General features: G+C 44.3%; 1 protein-coding gene across 1 annotated transcript in view; it reads left to right on the forward strand.

Annotated features, from left to right (window-relative positions):
* The window catches only part of LOC138283234 (tesmin-like), a 543,145-nt gene that overhangs the window by 362,628 nt on the left and 163,709 nt on the right, over nucleotides 1-16,808 (forward strand). The window contains exon 5 of the mRNA XM_069221270.1: nucleotides 2,952-3,007. Within this exon, the coding sequence (XP_069077371.1) occupies nucleotides 2,952-3,007 (56 nt within the window). The remainder of the gene's footprint in view (nucleotides 1-2,951; nucleotides 3,008-16,808) is intronic.

The following is a 16,808-nucleotide window of genomic DNA, read 5'->3' on the forward strand; positions in this document are numbered from 1 at the left end:
TCAACAATCAAGGTTTAAATGCCAAGATACGATCGCGCTCACTGCCGATCCGAACTGTAAGACTTAAATGTCAAGAAAGCCATCGCACACGCGATGTAACCAAAAGGCCCAAAACTCGAGTGTTTCTGAAAACGGAGTCGGGGGCCTAACCCGACCTCCGTCTTACCGCCCTGCTTGAAGATCACCAAGGAAATGAAGACAGGGCCTGGAAATCCTAGGTAGGCCTGCGGAACAGTAGCTCAGGAAAATGCTGCTGCCTGCACCGGGACCTCTGAATAGTGAGCACGTGGAGCTGGGCTGGGTCCCTTAAATAGACCCAGGCCCGCCCACGTGCCACACCCAGCCAGGCTGCAGGAAAGGATTCTAGAAAGGCTTAGAATAGTGACCACATCCTAACCACACCCTGTAATCCTGCAGCAAAGTCTTGAAAATGAGCAATGCATTGCAAACAGCATTAATGATGTTTTAATATGAATCTCTGCAATGCAAAAGATTAACATACTGCATTAACACATAATGCATCAATCATTACATTACATAAGGATTGGCTTTTAGCATTACGTCGCCCGTAGAGCGCGCACTGTCCTGATATTGACAAAAGGCTTGACTTTAGTGTGAATCCTGCTTGTGAAGATTCTCCAAGGACTTGGACTGAGCTTGCCTCCTGTTAAGAAGTCTCAGGGCCATCAAAGACGTAATCTGCCAGCACCTGGGCTCTCTTGCTGAGACCCCCTGCATACCAAGAGGTGCCTCATCCAGACCCTTGGCCCCTGGAAAGAGAAGCTGGTAGAACCAGTGGGAAAGAACCACCAGCTCAGCACAGATTCATGGCTGCAGAGCCTCTGGATTTTCCATGCATCGTCCCTAGGCATCAAAATCTTCAACATCACGGCACAGACCCGAGGCTGCTGATCCCGAAACCGGTGCATCACTTATCGGGCAGAGGAAGAATCGATGCACGGCCTCCCTTGCGAGTAAGAAATCGACGCATGCTCATCCGTGCAGCTTTATTTTTCACGCATACCAGGTACTTTGTGCTAAAACAATGCATTCATTGATTTCTACGGATTACGACTCTTTTTACTTCACAAATTCATATCTTCTCTTGTGTATGTTGGATTTTTGTCATTTTGGTCTTGTTTAACTTAGAAAAATATTGACTATTTTTCTAAACTGATGTGGAGTCCTTTGTGGTGTTTCACTGTGTTACTGTGTGTGTTGGTGCAAATACCTGGTGCAAATACTTTACAAACTGCCTCTGAGATAAGCCTGACTGCTTGTACCAAGCTACCAAGGGGACGAGCAGGGGTTATCTGAGCTGTGTATCTCCCATACCCTGACTAGAGTGAGGGTCGCTTCTTGGACAGGGTGTAAACTGACTGCCAACTAGAGATCCAATTTCCAACACACTGGCTCACGTCATATATGTTTCAGTGCACTGACTGACCTCAAGTATACACATTTGAAATACAATGGGATGTTGTCCTCTCAGTAGCACTTTGGGGTTTTCTAAAGATACTATTTCTATAGTTTCTAAAAAGATCCAATGAATCAATGTAGTTTTTATGTCTTTAGGCAGGCCAGATGTTTCCAGCACATAGCATATACTTATAGTGGACTTTGGATCAGCACTTTACTCATGATTAGATGGCTTTGTTGTTTATCTCATTCATCTCCTCTTGATTAGATTGCCTTTCTTCCTTTCCTATTCCTGCGTTTGTCCCACTCAGGAGCATTTTGTCTCACCCTAAGCTGTATCAGTTCGAAGTGTATTCTTGAGGGGACTCTTTTAATATATTCAGCTCTCCACAAAGCACATGTGTTTCCTTGCTCTCTTCTCTTGTTTTGTCTTCTCCCCTCTTTGTACTAATACTCTTTGAGGGTCTGTTTAACCCATGTTCACTGTTAGAACGCCAGCTTCAGCCTGGGAGTTGAATGTAATTGGTTAGGGCCTTCCTTTGAGCTTATGAATAGTTGAGAGCTTGCATATATTTACCAGTCAAAGGTATTCTTAATAACGCGTCCAGGTTGGTGCATTAGTGAGATGAAGACTGTCGAAATAGATGAGCATTTTCCTATTTTGAATTGAACCAAGTAGCGCTAAGCACTGCCCATCTCACTCTTCACATTAATCTGGTGTTATACTGTTCTGTATACTTTAGTACTCAATCAAGCTCTGGTATTAATGACCACATCAATCTTTCCCCAGGTATCTAAGTGCCTGTTCTTCCAAGCAACCCTTCTTTATAATATTCCCAGTGGCCAAATATGCTAGGCTGTCATCTGGCAATTTGTACATGCTTTTTAATGGACGAAACTGCCTCAGTCATGATGTAGACTAGCAGCTCTTACACCTCCAAATTCTGATTGGTTTGCATTATGAGGAACAGAACATGACAGAGAAGGAAAATTGGTTTACCTCTAAAGTTTTTCTTCCATTGTGGGTAACATAATTATTTGCATATCAGACCTACCTTTCCCTTGTCTTTGAAATGGCTGGTATCCCTCACTGAGCTCAAACTAGAACTCAGATTGCATCTCTTAAACAGGACATAATAGGAATGTGCTGGACTTTAGACTTTAGACTTTAAAGGGAACCCATAGTCTTATATAGGAAATCTGCTTGTATTTTTTAAAAAGAGAACGTTACATTTTTATTTGTTGGTTAAAGACAATTTAAAGTGTGTTTCGGACATCCATTCTGCATATTGGTATAATTCTACAAAGTAAGAGTACAGTGCCTATGTCGAGCATTACACATAAGTAATGACTTTTATATTCACCATTGTGATTTGTCCCTTTGGGAATATGGTGGCTGGTGCACAGAAAAGCGGGTGAAATTATGCCATCTTTTAGAAGAACTGCCACTACACTGTTTTGATTACAATTAAATGGTTTAGATACTGTAAAAAGCTGTATGTCATTGTAATATCAATTTACTTGTATTGTAGCAATGACAGAGTGTTATGACGGCTTACATTCTTCTCATGGCAGTGGCGATGATGGTGTAAGTATTAAACAATTTAACAGGTTTGCTGGTGAATGAATATGAGCTCACTCATAAGTTCGCACATGCTGTGAGAAAACCTCTCTTTTTGTGTAATCACTCCCTTTTGTTTGCTGGCATTGCTGGTTTTGAACTCTTCACACTGTGGCACTGCTATCCAGTCCCCAGTGCATGTGCTCTGACCCGTAACACATGGGAAAATGTAGTATTCCTTATATTTTAACTTTTCGTTAAGGCTGTAGTAAAGGATGCTGGAAAATACACCAATAGTATTGACAATTAAATTTCACCTGTGGACAGCAGCACTAATTGTGCCATCCACTGGGCTGACAGAGGAAGCTTTTGCAGCTTTTAAACCTACAGGTGAACCTGTACACAAATGAATGTATTTAACCAGAGTTAAAATGAGAAAAGCCCTGCTGTATTGATTATGAATATTTCTTTCTTTCAAATTTAAAATTCACATACATTTTACTCCATAGTTAATCAGAACCTTTGCAAAACAGCACTCACAATATTGAAAAACAAAAACGCGATTTAAAATACAGGATAAAAACATAGAGAGATCAGGTACACGGTGCAAAAAACAAAGTTTCATTACAGTCCTTAATTTACTTTAAAACTTGATTTGTTCTTAAAGTGCCAATGTGCCGGTGAAAAAAAACCTCAAATGTGATGTTGTGTATCCAATTGTGAAGGGCCTGTTCGTTAGAACTACATTGTTGTGGTTGAATGTCTTTTTGCCTTAGTGGTTAAAAATTTGAAGGTTTGGGTGTTAAGTCTGAGATTATTTCCTTTTGTAACACTCTATAACAGCTTGTCTACAACTGTACCCTCCCAAAAAATTAAAATGGGGTTGTAGCAGGCGCCTGCGCTCTATGAGAAGTGCTGGACAGATGCGGATGAGGTGCCGTGTAGATTCTTGTTCTTGATGACACCATCTTCATGTTTTATTCGTGCTCTTTATCAGCCATTTTGGCCAATAGTCCAGAGTGGGCAGGTCTCCCAAGTGCTGGTCATAACTGAATTCTGGTGAATTTTTTGTGGCAACTGTCCAGATAGGTTTGCCTGTCGAACTGGCACTAGCTGTTTATCATAATCCAAGCATGAGATATCTTGGCGAACTTGTTTTTATCTTCAAGGAAAGATAACTGTCATATACATGCAGTTATTTATTTGTTTTTTGAAAACTGGTGATGAAAGAGACATATCCTATAACTGCTCAACTTGGAGAGTCTTCAAGCTATTTGTAAAATAGTCGCTAAAGTTCAGTTTCCGGACGGGGTTCAGTATTTCTTGCGACAGCAAATAGTCCAATGAGATCAAGCTGGTATTTTTTAGTTTGAACCAAAATGTCATAAAATCTCTCTGCTTTGCAAATTGTTGATTTATAAGGCCAAAATTTGGGGCGGTGAAGGAGTCAAGCGGAAAAAATATCTGGAAATCCTGAGATTAAGCCTCTCATCCACACCCAGAAGAGAGCCATGGCAAAATTTTGGCATTCAATACTCTCAGTAATGGAAGCACTGATTTGCCTTACAGCCCTTTTGTAATTTGAAGAAGGCCGACAATAGTAAAGCCGCCCTGGTTTTTATTGCGACTTTGTGAGCAGAGATCGAACATCTAGAGTCTACAGTTACACAAATATATTAACAGTCCTCAGTGAGCTTTGCATTGTGTAGGTACCGGGTCCTGCCTTTGTCCTATTTCTGGTAAATGTTGCCACCTTTGTCTTCTTTAAATTGATTTCTAAACATTATTTTGCTGATTAATCACCAAGTGTGTTTAGCAATCCTTGCAAGGCGATTTTGGTTCGTTCGACAATACTGTGTCATCTGTTTAGAGAATGTTAGCTAAAGGAATCCTGCTTAATTTTGAAGCTTGGGCATTTGCCAAATCTAGTTCAGTTGGAAGCTAAAGATGTTAAATACAATCGGGGAAAGCACACAGTCCTGTTTCATGTCAATGTTCATAATTACTTTCCGCGATAAGCTTTTTTCCATCGCCTAGTTAATCCTGATCCATGTATCAGTATGAGGCAGTTGCATTGGTTTCAAACGTATTCCACATATCCCCAATTGAATAGCTTCTGCCAGAGCAGTGGCCTGCAAACCTGATCAAAGGCTACCTCTAGATCAACAAAGCAGTCTTGAAGCATTGTTCTTGTTTCATAGGCCTTGCTTGCCTTCAGAGTAAGAACAGCTATGTTTGTTAAAGTGCCCTTGCCTGGACGGAGACCAGTCTGATTAAATGGAATAATTCCTGCTCGTCTACCCAAGCGCACAGATCTTGTACTAAGAGTCTGGCATAGTATTTTGCCCTTTTGCCAAGTAAATTGGTAAGCCTATAATTGAGTGGATCTGATTTGCAACCATGTTAAAAAATTGAATGTAGACTCACCCTTCTCCACATCTCAAGTATAGTGTCTTGCTTCATGATTTCATTCTCCCGCCCAGAATGCCAAATTCGTCTTATAAAGTAATTGTGGCAGCCCATTAGGGCCACAACCACTTCCTGTTTTACTTTTTTCAAATACTTTCTAGTTGCAATACGGTGAGCAAGATTATTTCGCCATCTGCTTTCCTGCCTGAGGCAAAGCTGGAATGATTGATCTGGCTGCAAAATCCTTTGCCACCCTAAAATGCCTTTTGAGGTGATCCATGCTTGTTCACTAATGTTGGCATTGTGTGCAGTAAGAGGACCCCTTTCCAAGGTGTTTACTTTCCTCCAGAAACCCTGGGAGTTCTTTGCCCTACTAGCGTGGTTTAAAGTGATTGGTTCCCAGGAGTTTACCAGGAGTTTCGCTCAGGACTCTTTGATGACAATTTTAGTCTGTTTTTAGAAATGGCAGCTCAAGCAGATCCCATCTCTTCTGATGGCTGAATTTGTTTAGTTAGAGGCTTTTACAACACCTATTATTTGGGTAAAGATTGAGGTGTTTTTCAGAAAAGCGCTCCAACGTTAACACTGAGTTGGTCAAGGAATTTTTAGCTTGCTCTAATAGACCTTCTTATTGCTATTTTATCTTGTGCGACATGTGACTTTCCATTTTATTTTTTTGCATTATCTGGAGTGGCTAAATTTAGCAGAGATCTTGCTGTCTGAAAAGACTGTGCCCCAGTGTGCAAAACTGCTACTTATATACAGTGATCTATTTCTAGCCGGTCCATTTTGAAGGAACGTACTGAGTTGAGCAGTCCCCAGGTATCCATAGTACAGTCAATGGTTGAACCTATATTGGTAGTAATACAGGTGTTTGGTGGAAAATCAGTGTAAAAACGTCTCTTTAAAGACCTTAGACAAATGGCCACACATGCTCTCAGGATCTCTTTGCCAAGTTTATTGGGTTTACACTGCTTTATGGGCCTCTTGTATAAATCCTGCCATGTCAGATTTTGTGAGTCAATTTCAGCACCATTTGGTATACGTAGAAGATTTGTATTGAAATCTTCCGAGTGGATGAATTCTGCTTAGTTGAGATTGGCCTGCTGGGTAGTCAACAGAGGCTGCAACTGATTTGCTATTTCTCTTTTTTCACTGATTGCTGGATGTATGTAGAGGTTCAAAATAATTAAAGGATTTTTGGTTTTAGCCAACCAATTTAAGTTTTACCCACAATATCCAGGGAAGATTTAGCTTTAGGATAATTGTCTTGTCCTTATTATCTGTTGCTTTGTGTTTTAAGAGACCACCCTTTGGATGTCCTTTGACTTTAACTTTACTAGCAAAGTTGCTGAACTCACAAAAAACTATGATGTTACTGCCCATCTTTCTTTCAAGAGCATGGCACTGCAATTCCTCCTGTAATAAATAATTTGTTCATTGTGGGTCTTGCTTTTCAGTCCACTCACATTCCAGGATCAGACACTTAGGGTTCAATACAGATGTCTGCACTTCAACAGCCCATTTCATGGGCCTTATCTCATTTCCTTCGACTGTCCAAGCAGGACAACAGTGAGTCAACTCCAGTCTTGGTCATTGGTAGAGACGTGTTGATATTCAACATTTGAGTCCTCATGCCAGCTTTTGTCCTTTTAATCTATATTTTGGGTTTTCCAATCACATTCTTCAGTATGGAGTACATTGAAGACCTCCTATCTTTTGAAATTGTTTAGGTGTTGCCAGATTGGGACCTTTTAACCGAACTGTTGGAAATGCCTCCTCTAGTTGTGTGGTGAGGGTTATACCCCATGATGAGAAGAAGGAATTCTTCATGAGAACGGCTGCACCTCTCTCCTTGGTGCACCAGTTTACTTAGGTCGGTTCTACTCCTGGGGGCCCCTCGGTGGTAAAAATGTGATGTAGTTAATGTATGAGGAATGATGAATTGAAGCTCTTCGATGTTTTTTTTTTAAACTATTTGATCATATTGGGAGAGTGCCAGTAAGCATTTTATAGAGGATGCCTGTTCCCCCTTTTTTTAACGGGGAGGAGTGCCAGATTGTCGTTGTTTCTGTTTCTGGACTACAAAGTGTAACCAGAGGGCTCCTTATTTGACCTGAGGAGTTTGCCTCAGTTTAAAAATAAAGTTGATTAGTTGATTGTAAGTGATTGAGGAAAAGGGTGGAACTTCTGAATCGATGATCTTCCGAAGATCTCTACTGCAACACAGGTAGGCAAACCTTTAACTTGGCAAGCCCAGTTCTTTGGACTCCTTTGCTATCGGATGGTTCACTGCTTAAGCTCAGTGTTTAGTAGGTTATTCACCATGGGTTAACTTTGCGTTTATTTTGGCTGGACGTAAACTGTTTGCTAAATTATGTTTGGCGCTACTGTTGAGGTGAATGTTCTTCTTTGAGGCTTGTACTGGGTCTGTCTGAGTTTCAGTGTTTTCGGTTAGTCCATTTGTCAATAATGCTTCTTAATGTTTTGATCTGCCTCAATAGCTCACAATTTTCAGTTTTATTATTGGGTGTACTAGCCTTCACAAGCTCCAGTTTGTTGCTCGCATTTGAATATATGTTGTCTGAGACCCCTTTCTTGTTGGGACCATATGCCAGGGCTGACAAGGTTGCAGTGTTTTCCATGATGTCTGACAGTTGGCTCTCCTTGAAAGTATTGTGTATTGTGGACTGTGTTGAAGCTTTAACATCAGCAAGTCTTTTAAAATGATGGATTGTCCTTAAGACAAATTGGATGCAACATTTTGGGTTGAAGTGTCTCACCAGCTCTGGCATGGTTGTTTTGTATGCTTAGGAGTTTGTTTCTGCTCTTGCACACACATTTGCATTGCCTTTTTGTTAGGTGTAGGATCTTTGTTTTGTCTTCTATTGAGGTTCTGTTCGCTGATTACCTTAGAATGCTTTTAGTTTAGGCAGAGCCCAAGTGACTTGAAGCCAGTAAACTGATTTTATACGCTTGTCCTCAGTGTAAGACAGTTAACTGGGGTTAATGGGGTCTTCAAAAGTGGCTTGTTGACTAGGTTTTATTCTCTATAATCTACTGCAAAATGGACTTCCCGAGTGTGATTCTGTTGAATAATTGTAGAAAGACCACCAAAAGTTTGTTATCACAGAATTGCCCTGATCATAAATAACGTTTGGGAGAGGACCAGAGACCCTCTCTGGATCGACTTCACTTGAAGGAGGGTGAGTTTTTTAGGTCGAGCGCGTAAGCGTTTTGACCTGTTGAAAGTATTGTGGGCTTTTGACCTCACCCATCTCAAGCCGATTACTTTCACTCATTTGTGGGCTTGCCTTTTAAAAATCCCTTGATGTCATTGGTAATTGCTTTACGTTTGCCCTGTCTTATGGCGGTTTTGTTACCGCCTTGTAGACTGACCCTGTTACATGGGTAATTGCACGATTGCTGATATACTTCAGCGTGGGTGAACTCATTTTTTTCTTTTGTGTCTCCCCCTCGTGCTCCATGGCAGCCAATGCCTTCACATTGCTCACAGTGCCAACAGCACAAATTCCATGGGTGGTATTGGAGGGCTGGTCACACTGTTACCTAATCAGTCATTTATTTTGGCTCTGCCCCTTCACGCTCCATAGCTTTCCTAAAAACACTTATAATTGATCTTGTACTTAAAAAAGGGGCTAGATTATATATGTATATAATTTTATATTGTTTTCGTAAAACAGCATAAATGTCTTTCACAAACCCTTTTTTGGTAGAATGGAGAGATGAAGTAAAGCAGGGAAGTGTAGTTAAAATAGAGTCTGCTCCTTTAAGAACCCAGAGACCACCAGTGTCCCGTCATGCTGAGTAGGTAGCTGTTTCTTCAGTTCTTTTTTCCAGCTCCTGCTAACAGGACCCTGGAGCATTGAGCTCGGCCAATATTTGGCTTTTTTCCTCAACATTTTAAACTGAACTTAGTTTACAACCATTTCATACGATGTATTTGGTCTTTCTCTGGCTTTTTCTGTTTTCTCCTGACAGAAAAAAAGAGGTGTTTTGACAGAAAAATGCCTTCTCTTTTAACAAATGCACAGTCTGTGGGAGAAAAATGGACAAGACAGACCCTCATGAGGTGTGTATTCTCTGCCTTCTTGAAAGTCAGGTTCCTGAAACTTGTCGCCACTGCAGGAACCTTTCCTGATGCACCCAGAAGGACATGCAGAAGATTCATCTCCATGGTACCTAGGAGTGAAGATGACAACAGATGCAGTCTGAAGATAGGACCTCAGGGCGAGGAGAGAGTCCAACCTCTACCAGGGCTCTGTTAGCTGTCTCTGTGGGCGTGCGAGGAAGAAAACAGCAGAAAAACGCCATCGGTCCCAGTCGGCATCAAGAGCGTTGACGTTGAGGAGAGGTACGGCGCCTCTCTTTTTGCGGTCCATCCATGGGTCAATGTCGAGGAGGTGGCTCAGATCAGTGTCAAGACAAGGAATATCGATGGTGTCTCTAGTGCCAGGTCTTCCTGAACCTGCTGTGGACCTCTTTTTGACACCAGCCTTGGTTAAGCCCGCTTCATTCAGGCTTCAAAAACAGTATTGCCCTCCGGAGCAAGATCCTAATTACCTGCAGACAGATCCTACACCAGACTCAGTGATCACAGTAGTGACAAACAAACAACATTCCACTACTCCCACTTCTACAGTGCCTCCCGATAAGGAGATTTGGAAGTTAAACTCCATGGATCATTGTAGGAGGCTGGACTGGCTTGTAGTGAGTACCAAGGGGTACTTGCACCTTGCACCAGGCCCAGTTATCCCTTATTAGTGTATAGGGTGTCTAGCAGCTTAGGCTGATAGATAATGGTAGCTTAGCAAAGCAGCTCAGGCTGAACTAGGAGACGTGTGAAGCTACTACAGTACCACTTAGTGTCATATGCACAATATCATAAGAAAACACAATACACAGTTATACTAAAAATAAAGGTACTTTATTTTTATGACAATATGCCAAAGTATCTTAGAGTGTACCCTCAGTGAGAGGATAGGAAATATACACAAGATATATATACACAATAGCAAAAATATGCAGTATAGTCTTAGAAAACAGTGCAAACAATGTATAGTTACAATAGGATGCAATGGGGAAACATAGGGATAGGGGCAACACAAACCATATACTCGAAAAGTGGAATGCGAACCACGAATGGACCCCAAACCTATGTGACCTTGTAGAGGGTCGCTGGGACTATTAGAAAATAGTGAGAGTTAGAAAAATAACCCTCCCCAAGACCCTGAAAAGTGAGTGCAAAGTGCACTAAAGTTCCCCTAAGGACAAAATAGTCGTGTTAGAGGGAAAATGCAAGGAAAACACAAATCAGCAATGCAACAACGATGGATTCCTGACTGAGGGTACCTGTGGAACAAGGGGACCAAGTCCAAAAGTCACAAGCAGCTCGGAGATGGGCAGATGCCCAAGAAATGCCAGCGGTTGGTGCAAAGAAGCTCTTACTAGGCTGAAGAACTGTGAATACTGCAGGAACGACAAGGGCTAGAGACTTCCCCTTTGGAGGATGGATCCCACACGCCTTGGAGAGTCGTGCAGAAGTGTTTTCCCGCCGGAAGGACGCCAACAAGCCTTGCTACACGCAAATCGTGCGTTTGGCGTTTTTGGACGCTGCTGGGGCCCAGGAGGGACCAGGAGGTCGCAAATTGGACCTGCAGAGAGAGGGGACGTCGAGCAAGACAAAGAGCCCTCACTGAAGCAGGTAGCACCCGGAGAAGTGCCAGAAACAGGCACTACGAGGATGCGTGAAACGGTGCTCGCCGAAGTTGCACAAAGGAGTCCCACGTCGCCGGAGACCAACTTAGAAAGTCGTGCAATGCAGGTTAGAGTGCCGTGGACCCAGGCTTGGCTGTGCACGAAGGATTTCCGCCGGAAGTGCACAGGGGCCGGAGTAGCTTGCAAAGTCGCGGTTCCCAGCAATGCAGCCCAGCGAGGTGAGGCAAGGACTTACCTCCACCAAACTTGGGCTGAAGAGTCACTGGACTGTGGGGGTCACCTGGACGGTGTCGCTGGATTCGAGGGACCTCGCTCGTCGTGCTGAGAGGAGACCCAAGGGACCGGTAATGCAGCTTTTTGGTGCCTGCGGTTGCAGGGGGAAGATTCCGTCGACCCACGGGAGATTTCTTCGGAGCTTCTGGTGCAGAGAGGAGGCAGACTACCCCCACAGCATGCACAAGCAGGAAAACAGTCGAGAAGGCGGCAGGATCAGCGTTACAGAGTTGCAGTAGTCGTCTTTGCTACTATGTTGCAGGTTTGCAGGCTTCCAGCGCAGTCAGCGGTCGATTCCTTATCAGAAGGTGAAGAGGGAGATGCAGAGGAACTCGGCTGAGCTCATGCATTCGTTATCTAAAGTTTCCCCAGAGACAGAGACCCTAAATAGCCAGAAAAGAGGGTTTGGCTACCTAGGAGAGAGGAAAGGCTACTAACACCTGAAGGAGCCTATCACAAGGAGTCTCTGACGTCACCTGGTGGCACTGGCCACTCAGAGCAGTCCAGTGTGCCAGCAGCACCTCTGTTTCCAAGATGGCAGAGGTCTGGAGCACACTGGAGGAGCTCTGGACACCTCCCAGGGGAGGTGCAGGTCAGGGGAGTGGTCACTCCCCTTTCCTTTGTCCAGTTTCGCGCAAGAGCAGGGGCTAAGGGGTCCCTGAACCGGTGTAGACTGGCTTATGCAGAATTGGGCACATCTGTGCCCAACAAAGCATTTCCAGAGGCTGGGGGAGGCTACTCCTCCCCTGCCTTCACACCATTTTCCAAAGGGAGAGGGTGTCACACCCTCTCTCAGAGGAAGTTCTTTGTTCTGCCATCCTGGGCCAGGCCTGGCTGGACCCCAGGAGGGCAGCTGCCTGTCTGAGGGGTTGGCAGCAGCAGCAGCTGCAGAGAAACCCCAGGAAGGGCAGTCTGGCAGTACCAGGGTCTGTGCTACAGACCACTGGGATCATGGAATTGTACCAACAATGCCAGGATGGCATAGAGGGGGCAATTCCATGATCATAGACATGTTACATGGCCATATTCGGAGTTACCATGGTGAAGCTACATATAGGTAGTGACCTATATGTAGTGCACGCGTGTAATGGTGTCCCCGCACTCACAAAGTTCAGTGAATTGGCTCTGAACAATGTGGGGGCACCTTGGCTAGTGCCAGGGTGCCCTCACACTAAGTAACTTTGCACCTAACCTTTACCAGGTAAAGGTTAGACATATAGGTGACTTATAAGTTACTTAAGTGCAGTGTAAAATGGCTGTGAAATAACGTGGACGTTATTTCACTCAGGCTGCAGTGGCAGGCCTGTGTAAGAATTGTCAGAGGTCCCTATGGGTGGCAAAAGAAATGCTGCAGCCCATAGGGATCTCCTGGAACCCCAATACCCTGGGTACCTCAGTACCATATACTAGGGAATTATAAGGGTGTTCCAGTAAGCCAATGTAAATTGGTAAAAATGGTCACTAGCCTGTCAGTGACAATTTGGAAAGAAATGAGAGAGCATAACCACTGAGGATCTGATTAGCAGAGCCTCAGTGAGACAGTTAGTCACTACACAGGTAACACATTCAGGCACACTTATGAGCACTGGGGCCCTGGGTTACCAGGGTCCCAGTGACACATACAACTAAAACAACATATATACAGTGAAAAATGGGGGTAACATGCCAGGCAAGATGGTACTTTCCTACACAACCCCCCCCCAAACGAAGGACAATAAGACTAGCCATTACCTGATGAGTCTTCATTGTCTAAGTGGAAATATCTGGAGAGTCCATCTGCATTGGAGTGGCTACTCCCAGGTCTATGTTCCACTGTATAGTCCATTCCCTGTAGGGATATGGACCACCTCAACAATTTAGGATTTTCACCTTTCATTTGTTTTAGCCAAAGTAGAGGTTTGTGGTCTGTCTGAACAATGAAGTGAGTGCCAAACAGGTATGGCCTCAACTTCTTCAGAGCCCAGACCACAGCAAAGGCCTCCCTCTCAATGGCAGACCAACGCTTTTCTCTAGGGGTCAACCTTCTACTAATAAAAGCAACAGGTTGATCCTGGCCCTCAGAATTAAGTTGTGATAGGACTGCCCCTACTCCTAATTCAGATGCATCAGTTTGGACATAGAATTTTTTAGAGTAACAAGGGCTTTTCAGGACAGGTGCAGAGCACATGGCCTGCTTCAGCTCCTCAAAAGCTTTCTGACAGTTTGCTGTCCATAATACCTTTTTAGGCATTTTCTTGGATGTGAGGTCATTAAGAGGGGCTGCAATGGAGCCATAGTTCTTAATGAACCTCCTGTAATACCCAGTGAGGCCTAGGAAGGCTCTCACCTGAGTCTGAGTGGTAGGGGGAACCCAATCAATAATAGTTTGGATTTTCCCCTGAAGTGGTGCAATCTGTTCCCCACCAACAAGGTGTCCCAGATAAACCACCTTACCCTGCCCTATCTGGCACTTTGAAGCCTTGATAGTGAGGCCTGCCTTTTGCAGGGCCTCCAAAACTTTCCATAGGTGGACCAGGTGATCATCCCAGCTGGAGCTAAAGACAGCTATATCGTCCAAATATGCTGCACTGAAAGCTTCCAGCCCTTGCAGGACTGTGTTCACCAACCTCTGAAAAGTGGCAGGTGCATTTTTCAAACCAAAAGGCATTACAGTAAACTGGTAATGTCCTCCAATGGTCGAAAATGCAGTCTTAGGTTTAGCATCTTCTGACATTTTGATCTGCCAATACCCTGCAGTCAAATCAAAAGTGCTTAGATACTTGGCAGATGCCAGTGTATCTATTAGCTCATCTGCCCTGGGTATAGGGTGAGCATCAGTTTTGGTTACCAAGTTGAGACCTCTATAGTCTACACAAAACCTCATTTCCTTCTTTCCATCTTTAGAATTGGGTTTTGGTACCAGTACCACAGGAGAAGCCCATGGACTGTCAGAGTGCTCAACCACTCCTAGTTCCAACATCTTCTGAACTTCTTGCTTTATGCAGACCCTGACATGGTCAGGCTGCCTATAGATCTTACTTTTGACAGGTAAACTGTCTCCAGTATCTATAGTGTGCTCACACCAAGAAGTGGTGCCTGGCACAATGGAGAAGAGTTCTGAAAATTGTCCTAGGAGATTTATGCAATTATCTTTCTGCTCAGCAGTAAGACAATCAGCCAAAACTGCACCTTCCACAAGAGCATCTTGTTCTGTGGAAGAGAAGAGATCAGGTAGAGGATCACTGTCTTCTTCCTGTCACTCATCTGTTGCCATGAGCAGGGTGAGATCAGCCCTGTCATAGTAGGGTTTCAGGCGGTTGACATGGAGCACCCTAAGGGGACTCCTGGCAGTGCCTAAGTCAACCAAGTAGGTGACTTCACGCTTCTTTTCAACAATTGTGTGGGGTCCACTCCATTTATCTTGGAGTGCTTTTGGGGCCACAGGCTCCAAGACCCACACTTTCTGCCCTGGTTGGTACTGAACCAAAACAGCCTTCTGATCATGCCATTGCTTCTGGAGCTCTTGGCTGGCCTGAAGGTTTTTACTGGCCTTTTTCATGTACTCAGCCATCCTTGATCTGAGGCCAAGTACATAATCCACAATATCCTGCTTAGGAGCTTTTAAAGGTTGTTCCCAACCCTCCTTTACAAGTGTGAGTGGACCCCTAACAGGGTGTCCAAAAAGAAGTTCAAAGGGGCTGAAGCCCACTCCTTTCTGGGGTACCTCCCTGTAGGCAAAAAGGAGGCATGGTAGAAGGATATCCCATCTCCTGCGGAGTTTTTCAGGGAGTCCCATAATCATGCCTTTGAGAGTTTTATTAAATCTCTCCACCAGTCCATTTGTTTGTGGATGATAGGGTGTTGTGAACTTGTAAGTTACACCACACTCCTTCCACATGGCCTTTAAGTATGCAGACATGAAATTGCTTCCTCTGTCTGATACTACTTCCTTTGGGAAGCCCACCCTGGAAAATATTCCCAGGAGGGCCTTTGCCACTGCAGGAGCTGTAGTGGTCCTTAAAGGAATTGCTTTAGGATATCTTGTGGCATGGTCCACTACCACCAAGATAAACCTATTGCCTGAAGCAGTAGGAGGGTCAAGGGGGCCAACTATGTCAACCCCTACCCTTTCAAAGGGAACCCCAACCACAGGCAGTGGGATAAGGGGTGCCTTTGGAGTGCCACCTGTCTTGCCACTGGCTTGACAGGTTTCACAGGACTTACAAAATTCTTTTGTGTCCTCAGACATCCTAGGCCAATGAAACAATGGTACCAATCTGTCCCAAGTTTTCATTTGACCCAGGTGCCCAGCTAAGGGAATGTCATGTGCCAGTGTTAGGAGGAACTTTCTGTACTTCTGAGGAATCACTAATCTCCTGGCAGCTCCAGGTTTAGGATCCCTATGCTCAGTGTACAAGAGGTTGTCCTCCCAGTAAACTCTGTGTGAGTCACTGACATCCCCATTAGCCTGTTTGACAGCTTGCTGTCTGAGACCCTCTAATGTGGGACAGGTTTGCTGTGCCACACTCAGCTCCTCTCTGGCAGGCCCCCCTTCACCCAAAAGCTCAGCAGTGTCTGCTTCCAGCTCCTCTGGTGTAGGTTCTGCACAGGGAGGGAATTCTTCTTCCTCAGAAGTAGAATCCACTGTAGAGGGAGGGATAGTAGGAAGTGGTTTGCTTCTACTAGCCCTAGCTTTAGGGAGCACTTGGTCCATTGTTCCAGGATCCAAGCTTCCCTGTCCTTTTTGCTTTTTGGCCTGAGCCCTTGTCAAAGCAAAAATATGCCCTGGGATGCCCAGCATTGCTGCATGGGCCTCCAACTCCACATCTGACCAAGCTGATGTCTCCAAATCGTTCCCTAATAGACAGTCTACAGGTAAATCTGAAGCTACCACAACTTTCTTTGGACCAGATACCCCCCCCCAGTTGAGATTTACAACAGCCATGGGGTGGCTTTGTGTTATGTTGTGAGCATCGGTTACTTGGTACTGGTGTCCAAGTATGTGTTGTTCAGGGTGCACCAGTTTCTCAATCACCATTGTGACACTGGCACCTGTGTCCCTGTAGGCCTGGACCTCAACACCATTTATTAGGGTTAGTTGCTTGTACTTCTCCAAGTTATGGGGGCAAGCAACCAAAGTGGCTAAGTCAATAGCCCCTTCAGAGACTAAAGTAGCCTCTGTGGTCTCCCTAATTAGACCAACCCCAACTAAATTACCAAAAGTGAGCCCAGCTACTCCCTTGGATTGGCTATTAGTAGGTTTGCTCCCACCACCACTGCTATTAGTAGGGACACTAGGTGTAGCAGTAGGGGTTGTAGTGGTAGGAGCTGTGGTGCCTTTCTTTGGACAACTGGGATCTGTTGTCCAATGGCCTTTTATCTTACATAAATAGCACCATGGTTTCTTTTCCTTGTTCTGATTAAAGGA

The sequence above is a fragment of the Pleurodeles waltl genome, chromosome 3_1 (genome assembly GCF_031143425.1).
Source record: "Pleurodeles waltl isolate 20211129_DDA chromosome 3_1, aPleWal1.hap1.20221129, whole genome shotgun sequence".
NCBI lineage: Eukaryota > Metazoa > Chordata > Amphibia > Caudata > Salamandridae > Pleurodeles > Pleurodeles waltl.